Source organism: Cyprinodon tularosa, unplaced genomic scaffold, assembly GCF_016077235.1.
Source record: "Cyprinodon tularosa strain WSP-4 unplaced genomic scaffold, ASM1607723v1 ctg843, whole genome shotgun sequence".
Classification (NCBI taxonomy): domain Eukaryota; kingdom Metazoa; phylum Chordata; class Actinopteri; order Cyprinodontiformes; family Cyprinodontidae; genus Cyprinodon; species Cyprinodon tularosa.
In genome coordinates this window covers 331,085-349,433 of record NW_024039611.1, presented here as the reverse complement: position 1 = coordinate 349,433, position 18,349 = coordinate 331,085, and the positions used below count along the sequence as shown (strand labels likewise).

General features: G+C 46.2%; 1 protein-coding gene across 1 annotated transcript in view; it reads left to right on the top strand.

The window, feature by feature from the left end:
• Positions 1-17,346, top strand: part of acox3 (acyl-CoA oxidase 3, pristanoyl) — a 36,678-nt gene extending 19,332 nt beyond the window's left edge. Inside the window, exons 8-19 of the mRNA XM_038272859.1 lie at positions 6,025-6,113; positions 6,467-6,563; positions 7,538-7,720; positions 11,309-11,431; positions 11,508-11,628; positions 12,222-12,344; positions 13,478-13,591; positions 13,658-13,773; positions 14,662-14,836; positions 14,903-14,970; positions 15,399-15,485; positions 16,849-17,346. Coding sequence (XP_038128787.1) covers positions 6,025-6,113; positions 6,467-6,563; positions 7,538-7,720; positions 11,309-11,431; positions 11,508-11,628; positions 12,222-12,344; positions 13,478-13,591; positions 13,658-13,773; positions 14,662-14,836; positions 14,903-14,970; positions 15,399-15,485; positions 16,849-16,968 — 1,416 coding nt within the window. The 3' untranslated portion in view covers positions 16,969-17,346. The remainder of the gene's footprint in view (positions 1-6,024; positions 6,114-6,466; positions 6,564-7,537; positions 7,721-11,308; positions 11,432-11,507; positions 11,629-12,221; positions 12,345-13,477; positions 13,592-13,657; positions 13,774-14,661; positions 14,837-14,902; positions 14,971-15,398; positions 15,486-16,848) is intronic.
• The last annotated feature ends 1,003 nt before the right edge of the window (positions 17,347-18,349 follow it).

Below are 18,349 nucleotides of genomic sequence, written 5' to 3'. Positions count from 1 at the left end.
GCGTGGAACCATCCGGGCATCAAAGCAATCGAACTTTGCAGCAAGCGAGCGTCAAAGCATCCGAGTGTCGGAGCGTCGAAGCATCTGAGCGTTAAAGCTCTTCTATCCGGGTTTTTTTCCCATCCAAACCATAAAATCTCACCTCTCACACCACAAATATCTCTTTATCTTGAAATATTTCATTCTGGTGATTTTCCAGAGCCGTGGCTTTAATGCTGCTCCTTCTTCTGGACGTCTGTTCAGTAGATTTGATGAATTTGAGCTTCAGCTCCACCATCATGACTCCCTCTGCTGGACGGGTTCAATGACCTGGAACCTGGATCAGGTCTAGATCCTGGATCAAGTTCTAGGTTCCTTGTATTACATCTTGTTATAGAAATGTTTCTACCAGATATTTCTCTCCTGCTTGTAGAACGTGATGTTTGAGGTGTTGTTGTGGTTTTTATAGAACATTTCTGGGACGTCAGGTTTAGCTTCCAACTAAAGCAGACTTTAGTTTTTCTGTGAATCGATTGGTTCCAGTCACACCAACCAGCTGCTGAGGTTTATCTCTTCATCCTGATCCAGTCCTCCATGTTTGACCAGCGTCACTAAATCCTTCTCTTTATTTATTCTTCTCTCCCAAACTAAATAAATCCCTTTAATCAACTTGATAATGTCACATTAGACTAATATAAATCGCAGAGGAGGGAAGGAAACGTACCAGAGGCCAAGATAAAGATAACAATGCAAAAACTTCAAGATAAAGGCTCTTCTAACTGTACGCAGAAAGCGTAGTCGTGGATCTCTGCCCACTGGTCACCACCAACCCGTTCACGTTTCTAACCGGTTTTCCCCACTCAGTGACACACCCACTGAGAAGCCCACTCTGGTGATTGGCAGCTCCATAGTCAGAAACGTGGCATTAGAGACACCAGGGACCATAGTCAAATGTTTGCCGGGGGCCAGAACGGGCGACATCAAATCCTACCTGAAACTACTGGCTAAGGATAAGGTTAAATACAGTAAGATTGTTATTCACGCTGGTGGTAATGACACCCGGTTACGCCGATCGGAGGTCACTAAAATTAGTGTTGCTTCGGTGTGTAAGTTTGCCAAAAAAATGTCGGACTCCGTAATTTTCTCTGGTCCCCTCCCTGATCTGACCAGTGATGACATGTTTAGCCGCATGTCGTCATTCAACCGCTGGTTGTCTAGGTGGTGCCCTGAAAACAACGTGGGCTACATTAATAATTGGCAATCCTTTTGGGGAAAGCCTGGTCTGATTCGGAGAGACGGCATCCATCCCACTTTGGATGGTGCAGCTCTTCTTTCTAGGAATCTGGCCACATTTATTAGTCCTCCAAAACCCTGACCACCCAGGGTGCAGACCAGGAAGCAGAGTTGTAGTTTAACACACATCTCTGCAGCTTCTCTACTGTTACCCACTCTTTACTCCATCCAGACAGTGTCTTGCCCACGACCAAAATCTAATAAATTAGCAAAGATTCCCAAAGGAGTAAATCATGATAATCTAATTAAAATCAAAATAACTCAAATTAGGGAAAAAGTTAAAACAATTAAATGCGGTCTGTTTAACATAAGATCGCTTTCCTCTAAAAGTCTACTAGTTAATGACTTGATTTGTGATAATCACATTGACTTGTTTTGCCTTACAGAAACCTGGCTGCAGCAAGAGGATTATGTGAGCATAAATGAGGCAACTCCTTCAAGCTATTTAAATTTTCACATCCCCAGAAGTTCTGGGCGAGGAGGAGGAGTAGCAACAATCTTCCAGTCTGACTTACTGATTACTCCCAAAACAGTTAATACCTACAACTCTTTTGAACATTTAACCCTTAATTTCCCTGATCCAAATTTCAAGGCAAGAAAACCTCTTCTTTTTGTAACTTTGTATCGTCCACCAGGTCCTTACTCTGAATTTTTAGATGAGTTTTCAGAGTTCCTTTCTGATTTGGTATTAAATACTGACAGGGTCATCATAGTGGGAGATTTTAACATCCATGCTGACATTGAAGGCGACAGCTTAAGAGCAGCCTTTAATGCTATCTTAGACACTATTGGCTTTGTTCAAAATGTGAATAGTCCCACGCATTCTCATCTTCATACTTTGGATCTTGTGCTGACATACGGCATAGAATGTGAAGAAATAACAGTATTTCCTCACAACCCTGTCCTCTCTGACCACTTTCTAATAACCTTCAGGATTACTTTAACAGAGTTCTCCTCCCCCAAAAGAAGGTTCAATTTTAGTAGATCTTTATCAGATAGTGCAGTTATAAATTTTAAAGAATCTGCTTCACTTTCTCTCTCCTCTGTGTCACTGAGCAGTGCTGCAGAGTGCAAAAGTTTAGCTTATTCCCCTTCACAGGTTGATGATTTTGTTGATGGGGTTGCTAGTTCTCTGCGTATTGCCTTAGACAACGCAGCTCCTTTGAAAATGAAAACCGTTAAAAATAGAAAGCTTGCTCCTTGGTTTAATGCAGAGCTGCGTACTTTGAAGCAAAATGCTAGGAAACTGGAGAGAAAATATCGCTCCACAGGCCTGCGAGAGTCCTTCCTAGTCTGGAAAAATGGTTTACTGCTGTATAAGAGGACCCTTTGTAAAGCAAGAGCAGCATACTTCTCCTCATTAATAGAGGAGAATAAGAATAATCCTAGATTTCTTTTTAATACAGTTGCCAAACTCACCCAGAGCCATAGCTCTGTTGAACCGTCCATTCCACCTGCTCTTAGCAGCAATGACTTTATGGGATTCTTTATAAATAAGATTGATCTTATTAAAAATAAGATCATAAGCACTCCTCTATCCGCGATTGTACCTGAGGTAGTCATGGAATCTGAACTGGGTTTAGACTGCTTTGATCCAGTTGAACTCTCTGAATTAGCAAAATTATTGTCTTCATCTAAGCCTTCAACTTGTATGTTAGATCCAGTTCCAACCAGGTTATTTAAGGAGGTATTCCCTTTGATCTCCTCCTCCATTTTAGATGTGATTAATCTATCTCTGTTACAGGGATATGTACCTAAAGCTTTTAAGGTTGCTGTAATTAAACCTCTGCTTAAGAAACCGTCTCTTGACCCAGATGACTTGGTCAATTATAGACCTATATCCAATCTTCCTTTCTTATCCAAAATTCTTGAGAAAGTAGTTGCCAAACAAGTTTGCGATCACTTCCACCATAATGAACTTTTTGAAGAGTTTCAGTCTGGCTTTAGAGCTCATCATAGCACTGAAACAGCTCTGGTGAAAGTCACTAATGATATTCTCATGGCCTAAGATAATGGACTTGTATCTGTGCTCGTCCTGTTGGATCTTAGTGCTGCATTTGATACAGTTGACCATAATATTCTTTTAGAAAGACTTGAATATTTTGTTGGAATTAAAGGAACAGCACTAGACTGGTTTAAATCTTATCTATCTGATCGAATTCAGTTTGTTCATGTTAATGATAGATCTTCAACACGCTCAAAGGTTACCTGTGGAGTACCACAGGGATCAGTGCTAGGACCAATTCTCTTTACTTTATACATGCTCCCAATTGGTAGAATTATTAGACAGCATGGGATTAATTTCCACTGTTATGCTGATGATACCCAGCTATATCTGTCTATAAATCCAGATGAAGCTAACCCATTACATAGATTACAGGCATGTCTTGAAGACATAAAAACCTGGATGACTCTTAACTTTCTGCTTCTGAATGCAGACAAAACAGAAGTTATAGTCTTTGGACCAGAGTCTCTGAAAAAGAAACTGATTAGCCAGTCACTTCATTTGGATGGGATTAAACTGATTTCAGATAATAAAGTAAAAAATCTTGGTGTTGTTTTTGATCAGGACCTGTCATTTAAATCCCACATCAAAGAGGTTTCTAGAATTTCCTTCTTTCATCTGAGGAACATTGCAAAAATTAGAAATATCCTGTCCAGGGGTGATGCTGAGAAACTAGTCCATGCATTTGTTACTTCAAGGCTGGACTATTGTAATTCTTTACTATCAGGAAGTCCACAAACTGTAGTTAAAAGCCTTCAGCTGATCCAAAATGCTGCAGCCAGAGTTCTAATGAAAATTAAAAAGAGAGATCATATCTCGCCTATCCTGGCTTCTCTTCATTGGCTTCCTGTTAAATCAAGAATAGAATTTAAAATCTTCCTTCTCACATATAAAGCCTTAAATGGCCAAGCTCCATCTGATATCAGAGATCTGATTGTTCCTTATGTTCCTAACAGAGCACTTCGCTCTCAATCTGCAGGTTTACTAGTGGTTCCTAGAATTTCTAAAAGTAGAATGGGAGGCAGATCTTTTAGTTCTCAGGCTCCTCTCCTGTGGAACCAACTACCAGTTTTAGTCCGTGAGGCAGACACCCTGTCTACTTTTAAGGCTAGGCTTAAAACTTTCCTTTTTGATAAAGCTTATAGTTAGTGGCTCAGGTTATCCTGAGCTATCTCTATAGTTATGCTGCTATAGGCTTAGACTTTTGGAGGACATAGGGACCCCCATTTCATCATTCTGCTTCATTCTCTCTCTGTTCTCCTATTCTGCAGAATCTGTTAGTTCAATCTCTAACCTTCTGCTCTCTCTGCTTTTCCTCAGAGTAGCTTTGCCTCGTCTGTTCCTGTTTGGCTGTGACGTCATCCTGGAAAGAAACATCAGCTGTGCTGCTGCCATCAACACCCTTGTTTATAGATGTTGGAGATCGGCCTGTTTTCCAGTGTGGTCCTGTTTCTCTGACCGTGACTGAGTGGATGTGCTTTCTTCGTCCTCTGGCATGGGAGCTGCCTTGGAGCTCGTCTGCCTGGCTGTGTGTTTCCTGGACGGGGCCGCCTTTTACAGCTGCTTTTTGTATCTCTGCTTCTGTCTCCTTGAACCCCAGTCGGCCTCGGCAGATGGCCGCTCACACTGAGCCTGGTTCTGCTGGAGGTTTCTTCCTGTTAAAAGGGAGTTTTTCCTCTCCACTGTCGCTACAAGCATGCTTAGTGTGGGGGATTGTATTTGAGTCAATGAGTCAGTGCAATCAACTGGTTTTCCTTGGATAGAAAACTTTGTATCAATTTGATCTGGTTGAACTGTAAAGTGCCTTGAGATGACATGTGTTGTGAATTTGGCGCTATATAAATAAACTGAATTGAATTGAATTGAATTCTACAACGAAGGCTAAAGCCGAAGCTAGCATCAGCGCTAGCATCAGCACTAGCATCAGTGCTAGCATCAGTGCTAGCATCAACGCTAGCATGAGCGCTAGCATCAGCAATAGCTTCAGCGCTAGCATCAGCGCTAGCATCAGGGCTAGCATCAGCGCTAGCATCAGCACTAGCATCAGTGCTAGCATCAGTGCTAGCATCAACGCTAGCATGAGCGCTAGCATCAGCAATAGCTTCAGCGCTAGCATCAGCGCTAGCATCAGGGCTAGCTTCAGTGCTAGCATCAGCGCTAGCATCAATGCTAGCATGAGCGCTAGCATCAGCAATAGCTTCAGCGCTAGCATCAGGGCTAGCTTCAGTGCTAGCATCAGCGCTAGCATCAACGCTAGCATGAGCGCTAGCATCAGCAATAGCTTCAGCGTTAGCATCAGAGCTAGCATCAGCAATAGCTTCAGCGCTAGCATCAGCGCTAGCATGAGCGCTAGCATCAGCAATAGCTTCAGCGCTAGCATCAGCGCTAGCATCAGCAATAGCTTCAGCGCTAGCATCAGCGCTAGCATCAGCAATAGCTTCAGCACTAGCATCAGCGCTAGCATCAGCGCTAGCATGGAACCTGCCGCCATATTAGAAGCAATAAAAGATTTAAAAGAAGACGTGAAGGAGGAAAGCGGAGAACAACTAGGAGGAGAAATAAACCTGGACTGTTAAACCTTTGCTGTATTCTTAGCGCTCTTCTCTGCTCATGTTCTTTTGTGTGTTTTATGCAAAATTGAAAAACACTAAATAAAAAGTAAAAATAAATCCTGTTTATTGAGATCTCCTTGTTGTTTTTCTCGGTTCCTTTCTGTGTTTCTCGTGTAACCTGTGGCGTTTCTGCAGATACGGGATCCTAAATCCCTCCTCGCTCTGCCTGGAGTCCTGGTGGGAGACATGGGGAAGAAGCTGGGCCAGAACGGACTGGATAACGGGTGGGTGGAGGATATGATGTCATAATATCTGCTGCTTCTCTGGGTACTCTTCCACTGTCTGTTAGCTCTACTGGCGGCTCTACGGCGCCCCCACGGTGGGTGACGTGTCCTGGTTGGATCCCACTGGGTGGAAGGTTCCAGACTTCCAGGTCTGGGTCCAGTGATCCGGTTAGTCCTGCGTCCAGATGATCCGCGGTGGTTTCCTGTCTGTTCATTGGTTAACGGCAGTCAGGCCCCGCCCAGCTGTTAGCTGCTCTTCCTGGATGTCCTTCAATGTTTCGCTGAGATGCAGGAAACTTCTTCTGCCGTTTTCTAATCAAACTCCTGAATATTTCCTTCTTTTCTCCAAACAGGTTTGCAATGTTTTCCAACGTGAGAATCCCAAGAGAAAACCTGCTGAACCGGACCGGAGACGTTACCCCCGACGGCCGCTATGTGACGCCATATAAGGTAAGCCCCTCACCGCCTGCTGCCATCCAGGTTTCCATAAATAATGTAACTATTGTAAAAACATTTCTTATTTCTATTCCTAACTCTTTAAAGAATGCGAAAACTGCTTTAAATAAATGTTTTAATGACTTTCTGAGACAATTTAATGCATTTTCTCTTAAACAGCTTCTCTGATGTCATCAAATAAACCATCTTTATCTGCATTAAAGTTGTTTATTTCTTTAGATTGCAAACTATTTACCATAATGTTAACATGAAATGATAAAAATTCAACTCAAAAATAGTAGATTTAGTTTAAATCCAAAGCTGATAAAGTTAGAATCTCATTTCCTGTTCAGATCAGAACAGAATGTTTTCTATCTTTACATTATTCCAGTTTACTAAGCTGCACTGTATAAAATACTAAACAGTAAAATGGTTTTTATTTATTGCTGATGTGTCGACATCCTCAGTTTGGTGAAATACGATCGGTTTCGTTCTTTAGAATATATCATTTATTCTATAGAGATCAAATTAAAATAAATATTTATTCTTCCAAAGCAGAGAAATGAGCTGTTTGGACGTTTTGTACGGAAGGCTGTTAGTGTATTTATTCTGTCAGCAAAGACATTACGTTTTTACACGACGGCTGAAGCGCTGATGGGGGGGCGCTTTAGCTAGCGACACCAGCTAGCTGGATAATGTTCATATTTCCTGTTTCCTTTCAGACGGTTGGAAACTTTTTCCTTTAACATTACTTATTTAATTTTAAAGTTTTGTTTTTCTTTAGTTTAGGACCTAAAGAAAAAGGCGGTTGTCTGAAACGATGTTCTGATATTTTTATCTGAAGTGATTGTTCTTGTTTTAACAGGTTAGATTGATCTAATTCTTTCCTGTTAGAGTTTAAAATCATAAAACCATCGTTTGTTCTGGTTTATCTTTAAAACATGGCGGACGTTAACTGAACCTTTTCTTCCTGCTTCTGTCTCCATCAGGATCCTAACAAGCGGTTCGGAGCGTCTCTGGGGGCCCTATCAGGAGGTCGCGTCTACATAACCAGGATGGCCCTCACCAACCTGAAGCTTGCCGTTACCGTGGCGATCCGCTTCTCAGCCACCAGGAAGCAGTTTGGGCCCAATGAGGCCGTAGAGCTGCCGGTTCTGGAATACCAGCTACAGGTGGGAACGTAGTGAGAGGCTCTGATCGTCTGTCAGAGAAATAACCGGAACAGCATCCGGTTTGATCCGGTTTGATGCCAGCTGGTGCTGGATGGTTGGATCAGGTTTCTAGCTGATTTATTCCAGTTAGTGGATCCTTGGAATGAGCTGCAGACGCCTCGGTTTATTAAAACATGCAGCGCACAGGATTACCTATTTCACTCCTATTTCTACCTTTAATGGAATCTTGCTTTAACTTCTTGTTCTCAATAAAAGCTACTGGAGCCAGAATTTACCTGAAGGAGGAATCCCAAGGATTAATAAAGCTGAGTCTAAGTCTAAGGCCGTTCCTCCTTCTGGTGAAACGTCATCATCCTCAGCCCTAGTGCTGTTCCAATGTTATGGTCCCTCCCTCTTTACCCAGCATGCACTGCAGCAGCAGCAGCTTCCAGGTTAGCGCTCACAGAGCTCAGAGGATTAAGTTAAAAGTTCTTTTTCTGTTGCTGTTGGTCAATAAAAATACGTTTTATGATCATTGAGGCGAGAATATTAAACATTAAAGTCGTAGGGAAGCGGCTGTTCAAACCGTCGCATTTCCGAATTCTCCCAGTGGTCCCCGACACCAGTGAATAAAGTGAATGTGATTGGTCGATTATCAAGGGGGCGGGATTCTTGTGAAGGAAGGTTTGCAAGCACGTTTGGTTGTGGCCGGTTTGTGGGAAGCATCTTGCTAACCAGTTAGCATCTTAGTGCTAGCAGGTTCCCAATGGGAAATTCCATTGGGACCAAGTAGCACTAAATTGGTGACTTAGAAACGACGCTGTCAAGGAACGCTATGGACAGCGGAAACATGCAAGAGGAGGAGAGTTTAGGGTCGGAGGTCGTGGATGAGTCTCCTCCGTCATCCATTTTTTATTTAGAGGAGGAAAGCGGGGACGAAGATGTTGTGGAAGAGGACGCCAGGGCGGCAGAAGCTTGGTTTGGTGTAGAAGGCTTCCAGCCGTACATGTTTGAGCCCTTGCCTCGCAACGCTGCCAGTTCTGTTAGCTCTACGCCACAACGACCCCGCCCCCTTGATAATCGACCAATCACTTTATTCACTCCTGTAAAGTCAGGCGCCACTGGGAGAATTCAGAAATGCAACGTTTGGAACGGCCGCTTCTCTACGACTTTAAGATTCTAATTAACGTGTTAAATTAGTTTTAGATGAACTGTAGCCAAACTGAATGGAAGACATTTTGATGGGAAACTCTATGAACAAAATCTATGTGCTTGTTCTCAAGAATTTAAAAAGGTGTAACTTTTTTAAAATTGTGACGGATTAAAAAGAAATGTACAGTTATAAAACTTCAGCGTTGCAAAGCACAGGTAGTTTGCAGCAATAGTTCTGAACCACTGGGAGCAAAACTGAGGATGAACGAGGTTTTTGATGTTCAACTAGGAGAACAGGATCAGTGTTCTTCTACTAAAAGTTTGAACAGGTTTTAAAAAGTGTAACTCTCTCTATAACTTCAAATTCACACTTAGTTCTGAAACAAAACGCCCTTCATACTGACAGCAGCGTTGCCATGGTTACTGCTGCGTAGGTCTATGGGCTGTAGTCTGGGATCATCTCCAGGTGTCATGCTGTGTAGTGAGTCGGTTTCCCAGCCAGCTTGGGCGGTAACGCCGCCGCCGCCACCCAGCGAGCTTGGGCGGTAACGGCGGCACCCAGCGAGCTTGGGCGGTAACGCCGCTGCCGCCACCCAGCGAGCTTGGGCGGTAACGCCGCCGCCGCCACCCAGCGAGCTTGGGCGGTAACGGCGGCACCCAGCGAGCTTGGGCGGTAACGGCGCTGCCGCCACCCAGCGAGCTTGGGCGGTAACGGCGGCACCCAGCGAGCTTGGGCGGTAACGGCGGCACCCAGCGAGCTTGGGCGGTAACGCCGCCGCCGCCACCCAGCGAGCTTGGGCGGTAACGGCGGCACCCAGCGAGCTTGGGCGGTAACGGCGGCACCCAGCGAGCTTGGGCGGTAACGCCGCCGCCGCCACCCAGCCAGCTTGGGCGGTAACGGCGGCACCCAGCCAGCTTGGGCGGTAACGGCGGCACCCAGCGAGCTTGGGCGGTAACGGCGGCACCCAGCGAGCTTGGGCGGTAACGCCGGCACCCAGCGAGCTTGGGCGGTAACGCCGCCGCCGCCACCCAGCGAGCTTGGGCGGTAACGGCGGCACCCAGCGAGCTTGGGCGGTAACGGCGGCACCCAGCCAGCTTGGGTGGTAACGGCGGCACCCAGCGAGCTTGGGCGGTAACGCCGCCGCCGCCACCCAGCCAGCTTGGGCGGTAACGGCGGCACCCAGCCAGCTTGGGCGGTAACGGCGGCACCCAGCGAGCTTGGGCGGTAACGGCGGCACCCAGCGAGCTTGGGCGGTAACGGCGGCACCCAGCCAGCTTGGGTGGTAACGTCGCCGCCGCCACCCAGCGAGCTTTGGCGGTAACGCCGCTGCCGCCACCCAACGAGCTTGGGCGGTAACGCCGCTGCCCCCACCCAGCGAGCTTGGGCGGTAACGCCGCTGCCGCCACCCAGCGAGCTTGGGCGGTAACGGCGGCACCCAGCGAGCTTGGGTGGTAACGCCGCTGCCGCCACCCAGAAAGCTTGGGCGGTAACGCCGCTGCCGCCACCCAGCGAGCTTGGTCGGTAACGGCGGCACCCAGCCAGCTTGGGTGGTAACGGCGGCACCCAGCGAGCTTGGTCGGTAACGGCGGCACCCAGCCAGCTTGGGTGGTAACGGCGGCACCCAGCGAGCTTGGGTGGTAACGCCGCTGCCGCCACCCAGAAAGCTTGGGCGGTAACGTCACCGCCGCCACCCAGCCAGCTTGGGTGGTAACGGCGGCACCCAGCGAGCTTGGGTGGTAACGCCGCTGCCGCCACCCAGCAAGCTTGGGCGGTAACGCCGCTGCCGCCACCCAGCGAGCTTGGTCGGTAACGGCGGCACCCAGCCAGCTTGGGTGGTAACGCCGCTGCCGCCACCCAGCGAGCTTGGGCGGTAACGCCGCTGCCGCCACCCAGCGAGCTTGGGCGGTAACGCCGCTGCCGCCACCCAGCGAGCTTGGGCGGTAACGGCGGCACCCAGCCAGCTTGGGCGGTAACGGCGGCACCCAGCGAGCTTGGGCGGTAACGCAGCTGCCCAACGAGCTTTGGCGGTAATGCCGCTGCCGCCGTCCAGCGAGCTTGGGCGGTAACGCAGCTGCCGCCACCCAGCGAGCTTTGGCGGTAACGGCGCTGCCAAACGAGCTTTGGCGGTAACGCCGCTGCCGCCACCCAGCGAGCTTGGGCGGTAACGCCGCTGCCGCCACCCAGCGAGCTTGGGCGGTAACGGCGGCACCCAGCCAGCTTGGGTGGTAACGTCACCGCCGCCACCCAGCCAGCTTGGGCGGTAACGGCGGCACCCAGCGAGCTTGGGCGGTAACGCAGCTGCCGCCACCCAGCGAGCTTTGGCGGTAACGGCGCTGCCCAACGAGCTTTGGCGGTAATGCCGCTGCCGCCGTCCAGCGAGCTTGGGCGGTAACGCCGCTGCCGCCACCCAGCGAGCTTGGGCGGATGCTGATGCAGGTGTTTTGTGCGCGTTGCAGCAGTGGCGTCTGATCCCGTACCTGGCTGCAGCCTACGCCCTCGAACACTTCACCAAAACCATCTTCATGAACTTTGTGGAGTTCCAGATGGGCCAGCTAATGAGGGACAGCAGCGACAGACAGGTGGGTGAAGGTCGGCCATGCGGCCCAGGTGTGTGGTTTCCCTCAGAGCGTCACCCGTCTGCCTGGCGCTCCACAGGCGGAGATGGGGAGAGAGATCCACGCCGTGGGATGTTCCAGCAAACCCCTGGGATCCTGGACGGCTCAGAGGGGCATCCAGGAGTGCAGGGAGGCCTGCGGGGGACACGGATACCTGGCCAGTGGGTTCAACCAGCAACCTACGGGGGGAAATTTGCTCCAGGATTACTGGAAGAGAAGGACGCCTTTAAATGAAATAAAACAAAACGCTTTTTAAAAGATTAAACCTTTGCAAATGTCAACTTTTCAAAAAAATTTCAGATTTGATTTTGTATGAAATTTCTTTGAAGGCTAAGTTTTACCGACCAATAGGAATGCTGTTGCTAAGCAGAGTAGACTCACTCCTATTGGTCCTAACAACCCAGAGGGTTAAAAAGGGAAATCTGTAAAAATAAATAAAATTTGGAAAATAGAGAGAATAAACTGAAGTGGGCGAGGCGGGGGTGCAGGGTTAAAGGTTTGATTCCCGGCCCGCTGACTTCTGCCGTTTGTTTAAAGTAAAAAAGATGCCAGTTGAACTGCAGGTTATGAATCACCTTAAAAACCTTTTTTGATTTCAAAGTTTTCAAACTTATATTTTTTCAACCCATTTCCTTCTATTTTGAAACGTGTTCTGATCTTCCAGTAATGTTGGATCGAATGTCTCCCCATAGCTGTGTCTGTTTCCGCCTCAGTAAGCGAGGCGGTTTGGCTTCATTCAGCGTGTTTGTTGCAGTGAACCGGCTGGGAGATCTGCGCGACGACAACGACCCAAACTGCACCTATGAAGGAGACAACAACGTGTTGCTGCAACAGACCAGCAACTACCTGCTCAGCCTGTTCAACGCCAAACTGCAGCGTGAGTGAGACCGCAGCGCGCCGTAGAACCAAACCTTATAGATCATCAGGCTGCAAAAACCTGCAACTGATTATTTAGATAAAAAGGAATAAATGAAATAAAGGAAGACGAATCAGAACCAAATATAATTAAATCTGTTTAGCTTTACTGTAGGAAACCCTGATGACCAGATGATGTCATCAACTGGTGAATAAATTAGTGATAAAGTCGTAAATAGTGAATCTGGATCCAGGCGGTTAGATGTGTGCGTCTCATAGAAAAGATTTCTTTGATTAAAAGATGATGAAAAATGACATTTATAATTAAAGAATCCACCAAATGTTAGAAGTTAAACTGACTTGATTAGTTTTCCATTTTATTTTAAAAAAGTAATTTTTTTTTACTGTTGGACGTCCAATAAAGACAGGTTTCCAATCCTGGCTGCGTTTAGCGGCGCTTCCTGTTTGCAGCCAGTTTCTCTGATGCGTCTTTTTACCAGAATCAACCTTAAACATGACAGAATGAATGAATGAATGAATGAATGAATGAATGAATGAATGCTGGATTAATGCTCTGTCTTCTACAGCTTCACACTAATCTCAGCCTTTAATCTCATAAACAGGTGAAATAATCCGATCAAACAGAAACAGCAGCGAACAGAACCTCAGAATTCAGCCATATTTTCATAACCAGCTGATATTTCAGCCTCTCTGGTTAATTTTTCCTCTAAAATCACGTTAAAAGTTCATTTTGCATCAAACATTTGTTGTTTTTTTCTGCTAAGCTGAATCAGCTGCTTTGCTGCCCTCTGCTGCCGCCTTGGTGAACTGCACTCTGACCAACCAATGACGTTTTCAGAGAGCTGCTCCTTCTAACCAGAGTCTATAGATTTATGGAAATACGTCACCAATCTGACCAACATCCTCATTAAAGATTAAACATTTATCTTGGTCATCTAAAATATATATCAGAATATTTTTTATAATTATATTTTCATTTTTTTTTTTATATCTTAATCAGGGTGATAGGGTGAGTGGGGAGGCGCCATAGCGCCCTCTACTGGCCAGCCGCCATCGTTAATAACAGAACAGACCTTTCTTCGTTAGTTCGTCAGCAGTTCAATCAGGAAACGTTCAGAACTTTTGTGTTTTCAGACGGAGCGCGGATCCAGTCCCCGTTTCACACTGTGGACTTCCTGGATGATCACCTGAAGGTCCTGCAGAGCAGGTTCTCAGCTGAGACCGTGGAGGACTGTCTGAACCCTGAAGGTACCTTCACAAGCTGAATACCAGCCCTGAACTTCCACCCGTTCTCAATCTGCGCTTTCCCTGCAGTTCCTTTGGCTGCCTATAGGTGGCTGATCTGCTTCCTGCTGGAGGAGAGTCAGAGGAGGCTGGAGCAACAGAGAGCTTCATGCAACGATGAGTTTGAGGCGCGGAACAACAGCCAGGTAACAGAAACCAGGCGGTCAGTCACAGCGTGACCTCTGACCCCAGCATTAACCTGAGATCCTCTATCGATGGTCGCCTCCTGCTGCGTATGGATGCTCCTCCTCACAGGTTCTGATCCGCTCTGACTGGGTCATGTGACCCAGAGCGGTCTGAGCGAGCTACGCTAACAGCTGTTAGCTCTGATGGAGGGTTTCATCCAGAGGCTCAACGTTTCTAGACCTGCTGATACCGGAACCAGAACCCAGACTGGGTCATTAGTGCTGCCAGTGGCCACCAGGGGGCGCTGAACCTGGAAGCTACAGGAGGAGCAGCACTTTAGAGCAGCTGGAAATATGGAGCTAAATTAGAGCCATAAATTTCCTTCAACAGGTTTTGAAACCGAATGAAAGGAAATTCAAACTGATAATGAAAAAAGATGAATATGTATTTGAGTCACTTAGAGAAAGGAATCAGGAAAATTAAAAAAACACTAAAATGATCATAAACTGAACGCATTAACTTCTCCCACGGTTCCTAAATGCAACACGTGGGAATATGTCATCTAAGCCCCGCCCCCTTGTTTTTAACATCTTTTCTAAGTTTTTAATCTTCATCTTTAAAAAATTATTTTCAACTAAAAAGTATCAAATTATTGGTATTTTCAGTTTTTTTTGTTTGTTTCTAAATGAAAAAAAAACTTAAAAAACTCCATAATTGATCCCTGGAAGGACGGCTTCTACTTATTTGCTCATTTTAATGAATCAGTTTGAGCCAATATGAGAAGCTAGGAGCTACGCAGCGTTAGCGTGCTAGCAGCTCAGTGACGCCATGTTTGCTGTTGTTTCTCTGGTAAAGTGAGACTTTAGGAACGACTGGAGCTGCTCAGCATGTGAAGCTGTTTGTTTCAGGTTTACTACTGCAGGTCTTTGGCCATCAGCTACATCCAGCACTGCTGCCTGCAGAGGTTCTATGAGCAGACCAGTGACCAGGACACCCCCACTGGTCTCAGACCAGTGCTGAGGAAGCTGTGCGCCCTCTACGGACTGTGGAGCCTCAGCGACCACATGGCCACCTTGTTCCAGGGTAGGTTCCGGGCGCTGCGGCAGCACAGCTGGTCTGACGCCGCCTGACTCTGATGTTTCTGTGCAGGAAACTATCTGACTGGGAGGAAACCTGCAGAGTTGCTTCAGCTCAGCGTCCTCAGACTCTGCTCAGAGGTAGGCGGTCAGGAACCACCCGTCTGGAGCTGCAGGGGCGTAAAAACAGGAACCAAACATTAAGATCCAAGATCAGACGCTCGCTCTCAGGCGGACGGTTCTGGCCGTAAACTATGGGGATAAATTGGGAACAAAGTTTGTTCAACAACGTTTTTTTTTTTAACTAAAAGCAAATTATTCGAAACAGTTGGATGAAAAAAAAAACTTAAAAACAAAACTTCTGAAAATCAGGTTTAGAAATTTAAATTTTTATAAGGTTTCTAAAACTCATCAGTTTTAAATGACTGTTTTTGAACAAACTTTATTAGGCAATAACTGATCAACTGTTTTTTTCAGAAGAACTTGCGTTATTCTGCTCTAGATGCAGGAAGTTTCCGCTTTGAGCTTTGGAAGCTAAAGCTAGCTTAATTGTCTTTATGTCTGGACAGCTAAAGGATGACGCTGTGGCTTTAGTCGACGTTTTGGCGCCAACAGATTTCATCCTGAACTCGCCCATCGCCAACGCCGACGGAGAGGTAAAGAAACCAAACCTTCACCGATCATTTGCTGGAAAAACAGGAGGTTCTGAAATAACTTGATGAGATGTTAGCATGCTAACTGGGTATGTAGCTGTTTCTGACAACCTCACAGTGTTGGTGTTCACTCAGCTAATACGTGTTTTTATGTTTTTTATTCAGGATAATTTGCACCAGAGTTCATGTTATCAGTTTAAATGATGCTAACATTGCTAGCCTCAGTGAGCTAGAAGGCAGCACAGTAAGAGGCATATAGAAAGATAGAAAGACTTAGACAAACTTTATTGTTATTTTGTAGCCAGAGCGTAAACGAAATAAAATTTCAATACTTTTTCGATAGTGAATGAGGAGAGTCATGGTGCAAAAGGAGAGAAGCGATGGATGCACAGAGAGCTAGCACGGAGAGCTAACCAGGATAGATAGCGGGGAGAGATAGCAGGGAGAGCTAGCCATGAGAGCTAGGCAGGAGAACTAGCGAGGAGAGCCAGCACAGAGAGTTAGCCATGTGAGCTAGCAGGAAGAGCTAGCCAGGAGAGCTAGTCATTAGAGCTAGCAGGGAGAGCTAGCAGGGAGAGCTAGCCATGAGAGTTAGCAGGGAGAGCTAGCAGGGAGAGCTATCCATGAGATTTAGCAGGGAGAGCTAGCGAGGAGTGCTAACAGGGAGAGTTAGCCAGGAGAGCTAGCCATTAGAGTTAGCAAGGAGACCTAGCAGGGAGAGCTAGCCAGGAGAGTTAGCAGGGAGAGCTAGCAGGGAGAGGTAGCCATGAGAGTTAGCCAGGAGAGCTAGCCAGGAGAGCTATCCATGAGATTTAGCAGGGAGAGCTAGCGAGGAGAGCTATCCATGAGATTTAGCAGGGAGAGCTAGCCAGGAGAGCTATCCATGAGATTTAGCAGGGAGAGCTAGCGAGGAGTGCTAACAGGGAGAGTTAGCCAGGAGAGCTAGCCATTAGAGTTAGCAAGGAGACCTAGCAGGGAGAGCTAGCCAGGAGAGTTAGCAGGGAGAGCTAGCAGGGAGAGGTAGCCATGAGAGTTAGCCAGGAGAGCTAGCCAGGAGAGCTAGCAGGGATAACTAGCCACATATCAGCTTCTGGTGGTTCTGAATGTTCAAAATGCGCATAAAGACCAGTTTGTGTAGAAATATTAAACCAGAATGAGCTTTGATTGGTCCGTTCTGACTTCATTAAAGTTTTAGCCAATATAAAAATCATGGATCAGGTTAAATCTGGAGCGGAAATAGATCCTGGATCAGAAGTGGAGGAATCCACCATCAATACGGCGCGATAAGGCTGTGATGTCATGATCTATAACCGGAGGAAGAACAAACCTAAACCACTGACTGGTTTCCATGGTTACACCTCTGCAGCTCTACAAGAACCTGTGGTCGGCGGTGATGCAGGGCAGCCAGGTGCTGCAGCGCCCCTCCTGGTGGAAAGAGTTCTGCTCCGATAAGCCGGCGGTCGGATCGCTGCGCTCCAAACTTTAAAGGAAAACAGCCGACGGAAGAAAACGTTTATTTTAATACGTCTGTTTTCATTTCCTGATGCTTCTAATTCCACAGGATGATGTTTCTAAACCATGAAATCAGGATTACTGGATCAAAGTTTTATAAAACTTCCTGTTTCCAATCATCCCTGATGAATAATCTGATTATATTAATCTCATCATTTATAAATTAAGCTTTAACTGAACGGCTTTGATGTCTGTAAATTTAAATGTTTATTAAAGTCTGAACATCATGGTGACATTTTTAGTGTTTAGAATCGCTGAAATTTGCAGATATTCTAATGAAAGAAAGAAAAATCATTGAACTCTAACGTCGTGTTTCAGTTTATTAAGGCTCAAAATAATAATAATAAATAATGTTATTCATCAAATAATTCCACCATGTCTTTATTCATTAACTGTTAAATGCTTCATTGTTCGTCTGGTTTATAAATTATTGACTAACTTTCATTATTTGCTGTTTATAGTAAATAATTATCATCTGCTCTGCAGAAAAACTCATCAACCGTCTAACTCAGGGGGCGGGGCTAGAATCCCTGGGCTCTGATTGGCTGCTTATCACCGAGTGAGACGAGGAACACTTAGCATCTGCAGAGTGAAATTAATTTATTCATTTACAGGTAAATTGAAATGTTTAGTAAATAAATGATTTAAATCTTTCTGTTTAGCGACTCAGAGGTCAGCTGGTCCAACAGGGTCAAAGGTCGAGGATCCAGGACACTATGAATGTCAGCCGCCCTTAGACATACGTATCAGAGTAGACCCTGCATTGACTGTCCCTGCACAGAAACTACGGTCGCCATCTTGGAGAGGTCGACCTGCTGCTTTAAGCAGAACAGAAGAAGGATTCAGAAACGCAGAATATTTCAGTTTGAGTCGATGGACTGCTGACATCACAGCTTTAAAAAAACGTTAATGAAAAAACAGGAGAGGCTGATCAAATTCCCCACTTTCCTTGATCGGTCCTTGGCTGGTCCTTGAAGGGTCCTTGGCTGGTCCTTGATCGGTCCTTGGCTGGTCCTTGAAGGGTCCTTGGCTGGTCCTTGAAGGGTTCTTGGCTGGTCCTTGGCTGGTCCCCTACTATTCCTTTTTAAACATCAATCTTTGTACTAAAATATTCTCTCATGATTTGTGGACATTAAGATCTAAAGAGAAGCGCCATCTGCTGGTCAGACCCTGTAATTCAGTGAAAGGAGGTCACTGCAGTGGCTGGAAGGTGGCGGCCATTCGGCCTTTGACTGGACCATTTTGGATTGCCGCTACTGTTTATACACACACACACACACACACATATATATATAAATGAATTCAGCATTGAAACGAAACATGAAATTTATTTCAATATTCAGAAAGTTAACGTT